At 37.3% G+C, this 15,489-nt stretch overlaps 1 protein-coding gene across 1 annotated transcript in view; it reads left to right on the top strand.

Annotated features, from left to right (window-relative positions):
• Positions 1 to 919: 919 nt before the first annotated feature.
• Positions 920 to 15,489, top strand: part of Smp_000870 (hypothetical protein) — a gene marked incomplete at its 5' end in the record, with an annotated part of 42,237 nt that continues 27,667 nt past the window's right edge. The window contains 5 exons of the mRNA XM_018795212.1: positions 920 to 1,276; positions 1,316 to 1,606; positions 3,391 to 3,543; positions 4,479 to 4,565; positions 6,120 to 6,208. Coding sequence (XP_018649547.1) covers positions 920 to 1,276; positions 1,316 to 1,606; positions 3,391 to 3,543; positions 4,479 to 4,565; positions 6,120 to 6,208 — 977 coding nt within the window. The remainder of the gene's footprint in view (positions 1,277 to 1,315; positions 1,607 to 3,390; positions 3,544 to 4,478; positions 4,566 to 6,119; positions 6,209 to 15,489) is intronic.

Raw genomic sequence — 15,489 nt, 5'->3', positions numbered from 1 at the left:
ACAAACCAGTGGTCATTAGATTAAAATGTTTTAGCAAAACTGTAGAAATCGAAATCAGTCATCTGCAATGCTCACATAACTTCACAACAAATGGAAAAGCTTCACCTAAAGCTACTGATTTTAGAGTTGAGATTCATAATTAGTTATGTCGTCGGAGCTACGGGTGGCTGTAAAGCTGACTCTGTCAAAGGCTTCCGAGGCCGTTTGTAAATCACTTCGTGACCTGAGTGAGAAAATGTCCAACACATTATACTGACATACAAGGGACCGCATATAGAATATGAGGTTCGGACAGCGAAACGCTACTTCAAATATGAGATGGATTTGCTTGAAATGGCCGGAAGGTGAGAGGCAAAATGATGAATTGACTTTCCTACACGTTTTATGGAGATAAATTGAAACACCTCGACCTCTCTCCTTTTTCTCACAGTAGTATGTTGATCTATTGTGTACTGAATGAAGAATTCGGTTTTCATATGTCTTACTTTTTTTAAAACGTGGAACTGATAATCCTAGAGGAGATTCAAAGAATTTTCGAAAACCGAGATAAGAGTCATCTGCATTTGCAGGTTTTATAGTCATATAGGTTTGGAAACCTCTGGAATTCTTCGAAAAAATACGCAGTATCATTGCCTTCTGTTGATACACTTAAAACGAGATTCGCTATTTACAGTTATACAGATCGTGAGGAGCAACACACGTTTAGGACTTAATATCCTTACTTTTGAGGACTGATATTATTTTGTGTTATTTTTACTTATTTGATTGACGAAAGACCTATAACCTTTGAATTGAATTTAGGTTAAAAGAGTAAGTGGTGGATTGTTTTTGTACGACAAGGTTTAACTTTTATATTCTTTAAGTCCTTCAAAAGTTGCTATGACCTTAGACCGTGGGTTTTTGACTGCCAATTTTTTTGATGTCGGGCGGTTGTGTGCATGCGTCAATCAAGTTAGATATCCTACATCCAGATTATTTGTGTGATCTTGTAAATAAAACACCAGAATCTAGAGCTTGTGGACGTAGGAATGTCTTTGGGGAATCTGTTACAAAGAGTTCAATATTGCTTGACGCACTAGATTTCCAGCGCAATAAAATCAAAAATCTTCTAAATGAAACACTCAAAGAAAAGTTAAGCACATCCAATAAAGGACTGTTATCTGTTGCACAAAAGGACTTAGACTCAATAGAGAAAAAGAGGAAGATAGCCAGGTCCGTATTTGATGAAATGCTCCAATATGGTAAAAGACTTCTAGAGATCATCAGAATTTTGAAGGTTAGCTAACTGTATGGTTTACTCATTCGAAGATTACAGGATGTCAATGATGAGGTACAAAATGTTCCGTCATTAAGATGTAACAGCGTAATTAATGGAATGTTCAAGGATATACCATCGTTGTTTAAACTCCATGAACATTTAACTGAAAGTTTCGATTCTCGTGAGGCTGAAGACGTAGAATTGCCCTCAGCTTTCACCAGTGACAAGGAGATGCAAATCTTGAATATATACAAGAGCTTCTTATGTCGCTATGCAGTGAATTTCAAGGCTTTCTCGGAAATGTACTCCACGAATGAAGAACTTCAAAATATATGTAAAGGTATCGTTGTAAGTCAAATGAACTAAATCTTTCGGTGTTTAAGATATAGAATTCTTATTTCATTGGCTGATATATTGGCTTTTAAAATTGTGCGGAAAAGACGTGTTGCAAGCACTCAGTCGTGAATATTTTCGAAGCTTGGCTATTGAAAAATGTGTTGTGTTATCACCCAAAACTTATTTGTTATGGTTGCATGATATGCCTTCTATGCTTAGTTTTCCACTGTTATCAATATTATTATATTGGCTGCTTTTTCTCCTCTAGATCAAGAAAAAAAAGTGATCAACATGATAATCAGTCTCATAGTTAGTCACTTTTTTTCAATCTTTCACTATGTTTTACTATTGAAATGCTTAAGTTGATCCCGAGTTTTAAACCCCTTTTGGACACCATTTCGGAAATCTAACCCCGAAATTCTGGACTATTGTCCAGGAATCCTTTCTAATTTCAGTTTACATAATTGGGTCATATTTTTCACTTCAACTTGCAAGTTATTCACAATTCTTTTTGAGACAATGTGTAAGCATAAGCTCTTGTACGCGAATTCGTGCCACACTTTGTGTGGGAACTAGCGGTGGTATTCGACTGTTTATTGTTTCAGCCATCGACTTCATGATTAAAATTTAAGTAACTTATCCACTAACCCACTTGTCAATATAGTGGCCATCAAGTTAAAAGTGTAAGGCAAACTGCATGCGTTATCGCATGTTGTATTAACTTAACAAACATTTGATATCACATAGTTTACATGAATATACATCGAAATTCGAACAAATAGTTTGGGAAAAATTGAGCGGCAATTATATAGAAAACATTAAATGCAAGAATTGTACTTGAATGCTCTCAGCAATCGCCGTACGAAACAGTGGAATCATTCAAGTTTCAATCGCTCAGATTATTGAAATACAATTTTCACATCGAACATCAGGTGGTTTACATTCATAAATAATAATTAACTAACTTGTTCGTTCATTACGTTTTTCATCTTCTATATAACATTCTAGGCAAAGTCTCAATATCAGGAGCAACGTATTCAGAATGTACCTGGGATGTTCTATGGTGTCAGCACAGCATTAACACGATACAAAGATCTCATTTATAGTAAGCTTCAATTGTTGAAGAACATTTCTGATAATTTGAGTTAGGGCTTAAAGGAACCATGCTTCCGAGCGACCCAGAATATACAAATGTCACAAGTGAGCTCATCAATAATATAAACCCGTTTTACTGTAATTAGAGGCTTGGATTCATCAAGGGATTTGTTGGATCGTCGGGAACAGGAAATTATTTTACAGGTTAGTGTACCATGACAAATGTTTTTGCATATACCATAACAACTTTAAAAAGCTAATTATTCGTGAATGTAACTACAGTAGATAAAAATCAGAAAACATTCAAAGTAGACAAAATAAAAGGCGAATAATTGATTATGGTCGAATATATCCATGTAAATGATTAGTTGCAATTATTTTTAAATTTCTTTCCCGTCTATTAACCATAAAACTAGTTTTCACAACCTTAAAATAATTGTCATAGTTAACATGGACCAGTAGAAAGTCATTTCTAGATTTGGTTTAATTTCTTAAAGTATTTAGTAGTGTTATTTCTCAAGTAATTGCATCTACTTAACGTAGTAAATAATTCAGTACATATAGTGGGCATAAAACTTCACACTGCATGTTAACTATTTCAACCTGTCTAACTTTTCAGCGTTTATTTCATATTTTAATTTACTGGTTACTTGTTTAATCTCAATCGATTTTACTGAAGTTCCGTTTATCCTTTTTTCAAGGAGAAAATGTCGAATGCTAGAGAAGCACTTGGTAAACTGGATGGTCTTCGTGTAAAGTATACTCAGATCCCGTTACTACATCTAGAAGGGCCTGCAAAGAAACTTCCTAGACGTTCAATACATAGACGACTTTTGGATAGATATTTATTTCTTGTAAGATATTCTTTCTGTCACATGGTTAAATCACTAATTTATATATATTGTCTGAGATTCGCGGAAAATAAGTGTTTATAACTCTTTCATTGTTTTTTCGTACTTAGTTTGATACATTCATAGTCCACCTCATTGCTCAATTATTTTCCGCAACAGTATCAGTTATTTGTTCACCAAATTAACCCATTAGTGTGTAGTAACCGTTGGAATAAAATGAACCTTTGTGTATTCAGTATGCCCTGGAACATCGTTCATCAACTTGAACATCGTTGATAGATGGGATTCGTATAGGCGCTACGTTTTATGGGATTATTTTCTATTCTCATTTCCGCTTCGTTTTAGGCAGTACATTTGTGTCAAATATTTTCTGTGCCAAATAGGAAACTCCAGCATCCACACTCTAGTAGGATATTAATTAGTTGTACTGAACAATTCATTGAGTAAAGGGTCACAACTGCATCAAATTAGTAATTCAGTCCATCAGTATAAAGATAGACAAGGGCAACAAGTGATTCAGAAGTGTTACGAACTCTTCATCTTTAGCAATGATTATATCAGCATATTTACACTACCTTAGCATTTATAAGTATGCATCAACAGTGTAAAAACCCGACGAAGCCATGTATTTGTTTGCACACTACTCATGATCCAGATCACAAGTCATATGGTGCACAATAAATCAAGACTACTTCGGTCAATAAACCTTTTTACGATTTAGTGTAGAATTTCCGTACTAAAATGTTTAGCAGGTTGACAATACTTCTGAAGTTTTCAGATGTTCATAACAAAAACTATTTCCCTTTGGATTATGACTCATATCACAAAGTGTAACGTAATTTGGTTATATTTAGGTGTATTTTTCCAGCATATCGCTTACAGTTCGTCTTTTTGCTTTAGTAAAACATGAAAATTTCAAGTTATTTCCCTATTTTCAGTTTTCCGAATATTTGGTCATGACTGAATCCCCTAATGCTGTTGGTCGTTATCAAGTTAAGTCAGAGATAGGTCTGGCTGGAATGACAGTAAGTTTTCTTACAATTTATGTGTACATCTTAACTACTTAGTGGGGTTGATTGCACTTTGATGTTTTTGCATTATTGTTGTCCTCTATTTTGAGCTTCTGTATATCTTTTCGAAAGACGTCATAAATTTGGTTTAGGGTAATCTTTTTTAATGTTCATAAGCGTTCCTAATTAAATATCTGTAGATTCAGACATGATTCATACACTTAAGTCTATCTAAATCAGTAACATAGTTCGTGCACTGAATTAGTAAACTAACCTATACTTTTTGGTAATATTTAGCTTTTAAGCCGTGTTATAAACTATATCCAGAACAAACACCATTCCCAAAGTCCTCCCTGTTAGTCAAAATTATCATTCAGAACAAATATGTCACCAATTTAATGGTGAAATTCGTGTAACTAATTTACCAAGTGTAGTTTACTGTCAAAATTTCAGTTTTAGGGATACCGATATTACCCGGTCTTCCAGACCAAACTATGATGATGTATCTTATAAAACATAACAAGATTTAATGAAAGCAAGAACGTGATTTGCAAATATATTGTAAACTTGATGTATCCGATGCATTTTCTTCAATTACACTATTTAATTTAATCCATTTCCCCTTATCTATAAATCATAACAATTGTGACGTACAACGTTCACTATCAAATCTCCTTATTAGCATTTAAGGTTAACCATTTTACTGAAAGATTTATTATTTCATACTTGTGTTAGAGTGCATTCGTTGACTATAAGTTTGTGATATGAATATTTAATCGATCTGGATTCATAACCTATCGAATCGAAACTATGTTGAGATGATAAACTCTGAACTCGTCAACGTTCATGCTCCATCTATTATGTAACATTTATTTACGTCTTTTCATTATCTACCCAGTCTTGAGTAAAATTCATTAAATATTATCAATATTTGAGAACAGAAGACATTAAATCCAACATAACAGTAAACTAGTTTCTTTTTTTAACATTTACTAACACTTTCATCCGGTGAATGTCAATAATGAAGTGAATGATATAATATATATAATCCCGTAACTCTTAATAATTATTGGATCTTTTGTCTTATTTTGATAAAAATGAGTTATTATAAACTGTAGGATACTTTTTATAACGCTAGGGGTTTCTTGTTGTAACAGTCCTTTCACTTTTTACACGTTAATTTACCTTAGACGAATATCTACACTGGATTCCCACCCAGTGTCTATTCTACAGGACTTCAACACAACTCAGATCAAAAACACGAGATTAGCCTGACTATAACGTCAATATATTTCCACACCAAAATCCGACACAAGGAACAGTCAGTCAATAACAGTCCGGATAGAGGAATATATAACACATATAACACCTGTCATCCTATCTAATATCTGACTCATCAAGACAACCAATCATTGTCTTTTTCGCCCACACATCATGAGTACTTTGCCATTCAGTTTTATCTTGAGGAGATTGAATACTTCATAATTATCATTTCACGTTATATCCGACTTTATACGAATAGCATATGTTTCACCTTTAAAATTATCCTCTTTTTCTCTATCAATTCAGTTATGTGAAGTGAAAGATGATGAAGAAATCAATGTTGAACATTGTTTTAGAATTAAAGCGAAAGAGCTATGCGTCGAGGTTGCTTTCTCGTAAGTAAACTTTATTTTTTTTTTTAAATTATAAAATCATTCATTTCAATTTAATCAGTCATAAGATGAAAATATCAAATCCAATGTCAGTTTAATAGAAGTAGCAAGAGTATTAGTGGTAGTAGGAAGGATCAGGCATGACGAATATCATTCAACAAATTAGATTCAAAGATTAAAAAGGTATGGAGTAATTTAAAAACTCAGGATCTAAAAAGTGAATGCATCTGTTCCACAGTGACCTATTTTGAGCTATACCTGACAGCGTACCCAACTATTAACCACAATAATTGCTCGAACCTCAACTACATAGCTGGAAACTACCAAAATGACTCAAATCAATAGTTACTAACTTCATGAACTGACCCCACGTCTTCGTTTGGCCTCCTCTAGTTCTCTCACAGGCTAATCCAGCGCCGGGAAACATGGAACATCTTTGTAGGCAGTGTTTACACATACGTAGTATATATTTCTACTATCTCTTCCGGTGAAGACATGCAATCTGATCAGCCAATTCACCCCCTTACCTGGTACCCTGCAAAAATTAGCTGAAAGTTTAACTAGTTTTTAGTATATTTCAATATGTATCAGTTTTTAACTCCGTTTTTTTAAAAATTGATATTAGTATAGGTCCTAATTAGTATAGATCCTGATTGACTAATAATGCCTTGAAATATTGTTGAATTATCTGAACTGAGTGATTTAATCGTGAAACTTGTAATGCTCATCTGTCCAGCATAACCCGAAATGTAAGATATGTTTATACTTATGATAGTCCGTATGGTAGAGGCAGTGAAATGTCACGTAGCCCTAGCCAAATCATCCGGCAGTTGGGTCACTGAATATCGAACAGGTTATCGATCCCTGTTAAAGTCAAGGACATCATCAGCGCATCAGTTAATCATACTCCATGGACTGGCTCATGCGGTGATGGTCTCATTACAATCTCTGTATTCATTCTTACTAATATATTTACGTAATCACGCTCTTTATGTTATACAGTCTTCAAAGCAGACATAGTACTTTAATACGTCGAATGGGGTAATCCACGTTAGATGCTGACCGCGAGGTGTGACTTCGAAGTTAGCTTGTTCGTTACACCATTCTCGTCTAACTGGAGTAGGCATCTAATCATTCAACATAGATCATCAACGTTGATGGTCCATAGTATCAATAAAGTAAATGATTCATTGAATGAATCTTTTTAATAACTTTATTTTTGAAACAAACAAGTGTGGGCTTCCAAACTACTGAAAATCACTTCTTTTTCAAAGATACAAAAATAATTTGCACTTTATAAGAGTAAGTATCCAATGAAAAAAATTTGTTTAAACTCCTCCTGTAGCTCTTCTAGAGTTACTGCCGGTCCCAAGCCCACTCAAAGGAGGAGGGTTGGGCATGGGGTTAGCGACCCCATCCCGTAGAAAAGCTAACTCGCTAAAAAAACGCTAACCAGAAAAAATAATTCAAACCATTTAAACTCTGCCCTGAGAGTTGAAGGAATAATTATGACGTCCCATGATGAAAGCCGAAATTCTTCGGAAGTCACGAGACCGATGCACCTTCTAACAACCAGAGCAACACTCTTTATAGGTACATGGAACGTCCGGACAATGTGGGAGACAGGAAAGACCAGCCAAATAGCAATGGAAATGAGGAGATACAACTTGGCAGTACTCGGAATCAGCGAAACCCATTGGACACAAACTGGACAACAAAAGCTAGAGATGCTGCTGTACTCCGGTCACGAAGGGGAAAATGCTCCACACACTCAGGGAGTTGCTCTAGTGCTGTCCAAAGAAGCACGAAATGCACTTGTGAGATGGGAATCTTATGGACCCAGGATAATCAAAGCCTCATTCAAAACAAAGAAGCAAGGGATCACAATGAACGTTATCCAATGTTATGCACCCACCAATGATAGCAACGACGATGATAAAGATCAGTTCTATGAAAGGCTGCAATCAATTATAGCAAAGTGCTCACGAAAGGACCTGACCATCCTGATGGGAGATCTAAATGCTAAAGTTGGAGTGGACGACACAGGATATGAAGATGTAATTGGACGACATGGACTAGGAGAGAGAAATGAAAATGGGGAGAGACTTGCAAACCTATGTGCATTCAAAAAATTGGTTATAGGCTCCACAATATTCCCACACAAGCGCATACACAAAGCTACATGGATATCACCGGGCCAAACTACAGAGAACCAGATAGATCACATCTGTATCAACAAAAAATTCCGAAGATCAATGGAAGATGTGAGAACCCGGAGAGGAGCTGACATAGCTTCAGATCACCACCTGGTTGTGGCCAAGATGAGACTGAAGCTAAAGAAACACTGGACAACTGGACAAACAGCACTACAAAGGTTCAATACAGCCTTCCTTCGAGATATTGACAAGCTCAATGAATTCAAGATAACTCTCAACAACAGGTTCCAGGCTCTACAGGATCTACTGAAAGAACAAGAAACTACTTTAGAGGACAACTGGAACTTATTTATTTATTTATTTATTTAACCACATAAATATTGGTACAAGGAAGCACCAGATAAATATGCGCCTCACAAATCTCATTCGATTTGTGTGAGGGCTGTGATACTGCCCAGGTGCCCAGACTGAAGCAGGTGGTTTTCTTAGGGGGCCACACCCGGAACCTTTGACCTAAAGGTCTAGTCCACAAGGCAGTGGAGCATCGTAAAGAGATGCAGTCCCATGGTAGCCGGTGACCAACAGTTGGTTCATACGCCATTCGTTCCTTCAGGATCCTGGAGCCCATGTGCACCATTGGTTTGGAATCAGGGTTTTCCAACTCCCCTAGGTGGATCCTCCACATCCACCAACCCGGTTAAAGCGCCGGACATTCGCTTTTCGTCCTCTCACTTTTGTGAACAACACCCCTGCCACGAGAAGGCAGTGAGTAGGACTTCCCTGACAGAGGCTATATATTCGCGTGGCCATATGAGAGCATTTCGAGAGGGAGAGCAGACTCTCCCCACCTTCGGCCGTACCAGGGCATTTGGGGGCAACAATAACTTCAACGTGTCAGGAGGTTCTTGGTCCTAAGAAGCATCATCACAAGGAATGGATCTCTATGGGAACCCTGGACAAAATTCAAGAAAGGAAGAACAAGAAACTAGCAATTAACAACAGCCGAACACGAGCAGAGAAAGTCAAAGCACAAGCAGACTACGCAGAAGCAAACAGGGAAGTGAAGAAAAGCATTAAAGCCGACAAGCAGAAATGCATGGGAGAACTAGCAACGACGGCAGAAATAGCTGCAAGAGAAGGGAATATGAGACAACTATATGATACAACGAAGAAACTATCAGGGAGATATAGCAAACCAGAGAAACCAGTCAAGGACAAAGAAGGAAAGACAATCACTGAGATTCAAGGACAGAGGGAAAGATGGGCAGAATACTTCGAGGAACTGCTGAATAGACCAGCCCCATTGAATCCACCGAACATCGAAGCAGCACACACTGACCTTCCAATAGATGTCACTCCACCAACGATCGAAGAAGTCAAGATGGCCATCAGACAAATCAAAAGTGGGAAGGCGGCAGGACCTGACAATATACCAGCAGAAGCATTGAAGTCAGACATTGAAATAACTGCAAATATGCTTCACCTTCTATTCAAGAAGATTTGGGAAGAGGAACAAGTACCAATGGACTGGAAAGAAGGATATCTCATCAAGATACCAAAGAAAGGAGATCTGAGCAAATGTGAAAACTACAGAGGCATCAGTTTGTTATCAGTACTAGGAAAAGTTTTCAACAGAGTGCTGCTGAATCGGATGAAAGACGCAGTAGACGCCGAACTTAGGGATCATCAGGCTGGATTCCGTAAGGATATGTCGTGCACAGACCAGATTGCGACACTACGGATCATCGTTGAACAATCAGTTGAGTGGAACTCATCACTATACGTCAACTTCATTGACTATGAGAAGGCGTTTGACAGCGTGGACAGGAGAACATTATGGAAACTTCTACGACACTATGGAGTTCCTGAAAAGATTGTCAACATTATCCAAAACTCATACGATGGACTACAGTGCAAAGTCATGCATGGAGGACAGCTGACAGATGCATTTCCAGTAAGGACCGGAGTCAGACAAGGCTGTCTACTCTCCCCATTCCTCTTCCTTCTGGTGATTGACTGGATTATGAAGAATTCGACATCTGAAGGGAAATACGGAATACAATGGACAGCTCAGAATCAATTAGATGATTTGGACTTCGCAGATGACCTAGCCCTCTTCTCTCATACACACGAACAAATGCAGATGAAGACAGCAAATGTAGCAGCAGTCTCTGCATCGGTAGGCCCCCACATTCACAAAGGAAAAAGCAAGATTCTCAAATGCAACACAGAGAACACCAACCCAATCACACTAGATGGCGAAACTCTGGAAGAAGTGGAAACATTCAAGTACCTGGGGAGCATCGTTGATAAACAAGGAGGATCGGATGCAGATGTAAAGGCGAGGATTGGCAAAGCAAGGGCAGCATTTCTACAATTGAAGAACATATGGAACTCAAAACAACTCTCAACCAATTTCAAGGTCAGAATCTTTAATACGAACGTCAATACAGTTCTACTGTACGGAGCTGAAACGTGGAGAACTACTACGACCATCATCAGGAGGGTACAAGTATTTATAAACAGTTGTCTACGCAAAATACTCAACATCCATTGGCCGGATACTATCAGCAACAGCGTTTTATAGGAGAGGACAAACCAGCAGGTTCCAGCTGAAGAATAAATTAGGAAAAGACGTTGGAAGTGGATCGGACATACATTAAGGAAATCACCAATGTGCATCACGACTCAATCCCTAACTTGGAATGGTGAAGGGAAGCGGAAAAGAGGAAGGCCAAAGAACACACTACGCCGGGAAATAGAAGCAGATATGAAAAGGATGAATGTTAACTGGAAGGAACTGGAAAGGAAAGCTCAGGACAGAGTTGGGTGGAGAATGCTGGTGAGCGGCCTATGCTCCTCGATGAGGGGTAACAGGCGTAAGTAAGTAAGTAAGTAATAGGTGGACTTTGGAGATACTCGAATATCATAGTTTACATTATGGACAGCCATTAAAAGTTAAGAAACACTAAAAGATCCATTTAGTCTTAGAGATCGAATGTGAGATATTTTAACCTTCTGAGTAGATTTTTATCTTCAGACCACTGTGTTACCACGTAATCTTTTAGATTTGTAGCTGCAGTCAATATTGAGTATTACGTGACTACTGTTCATTGCTACCGATGTTATCTTGCTCATGCCTAACATGACTGTATCATTTTGATGTATGATAGATTTACCAATTATTCTTATTTACACCTCCTTAGATAATTATTCAAAATATTGTCTGTAACACATGTCTAAAGTAAAACTTATTGTGATTGTTGAAGGTAACATTTGAAACTCTCACTATTATTGTCAGTCAGTTAGCTACAAAGTAGAACCAGGCACATTTATGCATCGGTCCAAGTTGCCATACCTCGTTAGCACAACAAGATGAACACCGGATTCATAGAAATAGTTAATTTAGTGGTGGTGGTATATAAAAGATAGGTTGTATATAAGGATATAGTATAGCAAGGAAGAACGTTATGAAGCAATTTTAATCTCAAGGTTTAAGGGAAGATAAAGAGTGTATACACATGCGCCATTGTGATCGATTCTGAGCCATGTCACACACAGTCTCCAACTATTGGTTACGATAGTCACGCGGACCCCAACCAGGTAGTCTGCATCTGTCAACATGGCTCAGACTAGAAGTTAGTGACTTCAAACACTGATGCCATGTTTTGGTTTGGCCGCCCCTAACTCTCTTCCAACCATCTCCAATACTAGTCAGCATAGCGCGTCGTGGTAATCGGTGTTCAGGCATACGTAACACGTGGCCCAACCATCTCAGTCGATGAAGATTCATCACCTCATCAACTGATTTACCATCATTCCCTAATACCCTGTGTCTAACCTCACTATCACTATCATTGTACACTATAACATTCAACAGTAAATTGTATTAGCTGCGTTGTTCACTACTGACTGACTTGATGGAATAGATTATAAAAAGGTTATTTTCTAGTTTGCAGAAATCTTCCAGTTTCCGTCAATAAGAACTTTGAAGTGTTTGTTATTAAGTCATTTGGATTAATGAATACGTCGTTAAAATTTTTTGGTAAAATTTAACCATCTTACAGCAATTACTAACCGAAAAAATAAAACACTAGACTTTCATTACTTAATTTCTAGAACTGCTTACTTATCGTGTATATTCTAAAAGAACTAAATTAAAATCCCCTCATCTGAATGTAAATTAGCTACTACCAAGCACATGATTTACTTATTCGGGTTCGATCCAGATTGTTTGTTTAAGGACTAGTTAGATAAGGCCAAACTAAAACTAAGCATCAATCTATGAACGAATTGTCTGTGAGTCTTAGCCATGTTGACATATACCAACTACTTGGTTAAGTTCTGTGTGTTAGAGGCAATCAGTAGGTGGAGACTTTGAGTAACATGACCTAAAGTCGTCCATAATCGCTCATATATATATTTATCCTTCATCTTCCTCTAGATCTTGTGTTCTACTATTCCTTCATAGAAATCTTCCAATTTGAATAAAATCAATAACCTTAAAACTATGACTGCACTTTCATTTCATTATTACATACATATGTGTATCTCCACAAAGTATAATGATCTAAACATTGAAGAAATCAATAAACGATAAACAATTGACGTGTGCTGATATTTTGTTCTACTTAATTGTACCATAGTCTGAAGTTGATCAATCGTTTGATTGTGAACATGTGTTTAGTAATTCTCAATATGATATAGAACCCGAGCCCCCAAATGCCCTGGTACGGCCGAAGGTGGGGAGAGTCTGCTCTCCCTCTCGAAATGCTCTCATATGGCCACGCGAATATATAGCCTCTGTCAGGGAAGTCCTACTCACTGCCTTCTCGTGGCAGGGGTGTTGTTCACAAAAGTGAGAGGACGAAAAGCGAATGTCCGGCGCTTTAACCGGGTTGGTGGATGTGGAGGATCCACCTAGGGGAGTTGGAAAACCCTGATTCCAAACCAATGGTGCACATGGGCTCCAGGATCCTGAAGGAACGAATGGCGTATGAACCAACTGTTGGTCACCGGCTACCATGGGACTGCATCTCTTTACGATGCTCCACTGCCTTGTGGACTAGACCTTTAGGTCAAAGGTTCCGGGTGTGGCCCCCTAAGAAAACCACCTGCTTCAGTCTGGGCACCTGGGCAGTATCACAGCCCTCACACAAATCGAATGAGATTTGTGAGGCGCATATTTATCTGGTGCTTCCTTGTACCAATATTTATGTGTTTAAATAAATAAATAATAAATAGAACCCGAGAAGAAAACAGCAACCTTTCTATCATTATGAAAATCTTCCCTAACAAGTGACATTTAACTTCATTTGCCTTAGACTAGTAGAAAGTCAGTGATATTTGGATTTGTGCTAGTTCAAGCACTACCTCTTACCCTTAGTTCTACTGCAGTCAACTGAACATGCTGGCATTGGGAATTCGATAAGTCATCAAATGTGAATAATCATATTACAGTAAATGAAGCGTATGATAAATACCTCTATTTGTTTGTCAGGTTCCTTTTGAACAACATTTGACCATATATAAGACTATATCCATTATTTATTTGTAAATAAATGCTAAATACATTGTTACATTATGAGTTTTTTTACTTGAGAATCAAGTATTGAAAAGTTTCCACTCATTAAACTGGACAAACTTATATTGGAAGTGCTTAAGACCAACCAAAGTAAAAAGAGATGTCTGTCTGTGATATGGTTCTGCAATTATCTCATCATTGATGTAAAACACAAAAAGTTTGATACAGCAGGTCATAAAAAGAATGAGCCACAGAAAAGAGAATGATAGTATTTCGAAATAAAAGTGGGAAATACAAAATAGATGGACTATGGCTATCAGTAGAATCTAGGAGGACCGTTTCGTCATATTTTGGGGTTCATCAGGCGGATACACCTCCATCCCAGAGTTGATGTTCATTACGAGATTTGAACCCAGTACTTTCCTTTTCAAACTAAGACTGATCAAATTCGAGTCAAAATATCAACAACGGGATAATTCAAATCACTTTAAATTGAATCAAAACTCATACCCGTTATAAAAGTTAGTGGCTATCTCAACTTAGTAGCTAAGTAGATAACGCGATGACATTTGAAGTGAAAGGTGCTGGGTTTGAATACTGGAACGAACATAAACTCGGACGCAGGTATATCGAGCTGACGAGTCCCCAAATAGAACAAAATACTTTTCCTTGATTTGACTGTTGGCCACAGTTCATTTATTGTATATAAGCTTGTGAAACGATGATTATATCGAGACAATTCGCACAGGATGCACATGTGCCAAGTAAGACCGAACAAATTTCAGTCAATATGAACAACGGTACAATCTACATCTTGACATGGTCGAGAAGATTTGTACTGCTACTATGTTTAGTAGTATTCTAGAATTTTCAGTAAAACCCAAGGACTTTTAAAATACTAGAAAAATCCTATATTTTCTGTACATAAATGAACCTTTGGAGTAAAGTGCTTCTAGCATATTTTGTGCCTTTTCTCTCGTGTTCAAGTTGCTGCGTAGTTCTAACTTGGGGGTTACGAAACTAGCTTAGGATCCGAATATAGCGTTCAATCAACGAGACTTATCAGTTACTGAAAATGTAAATCACTTATCGAAGCTTTGAGCTATATTGTTTGTGCATGAAGGTTAGTAATGATACTAATTGACTACTTATATCAAAAGAAATGTTACGAGGCTCAAATCTGAAACTTGATAACTAATAATCCAAGTATGTAATAATAATAATAAACTTATTATTAGTATTAGTATTAGTATTAATACTATTTAACGAGATCATTTAGTATACTTATTCTATTAGGCGGCCTGTTTAAGCATCTGGGCTACCTGTTCCTGTCATCTAAATATTTCAACAAGTTATCTAATTTAGTTTGTTTTAATACATCATTATGCCTATTAATCGCACAACCTATTCAGGTGCGTTTCTGAAAAGTGTAAGACCTTTTGCTGTAAAGGTTACAGAAGGCCTAATCAGAGATATCGTGGTTGCTGGCAATATGCAGCGAGAAGAATGTACATTATCCAGATGTCGATTGACTGGGCTGCTAACTTCTAACTGGTGATCACTCAATATTTATCGTCAGGAAGGACGAAGAAGTAAGAAACGGT

The sequence above is a fragment of the Schistosoma mansoni genome, chromosome 1, assembly GCF_000237925.1.
Source record: "Schistosoma mansoni strain Puerto Rico chromosome 1, complete genome".
Lineage (NCBI taxonomy): Eukaryota > Metazoa > Platyhelminthes > Trematoda > Strigeidida > Schistosomatidae > Schistosoma > Schistosoma mansoni.
Note: the sequence above shows the minus strand (reverse complement) of the source record. Positions and strands in the feature narration are given on the sequence as shown.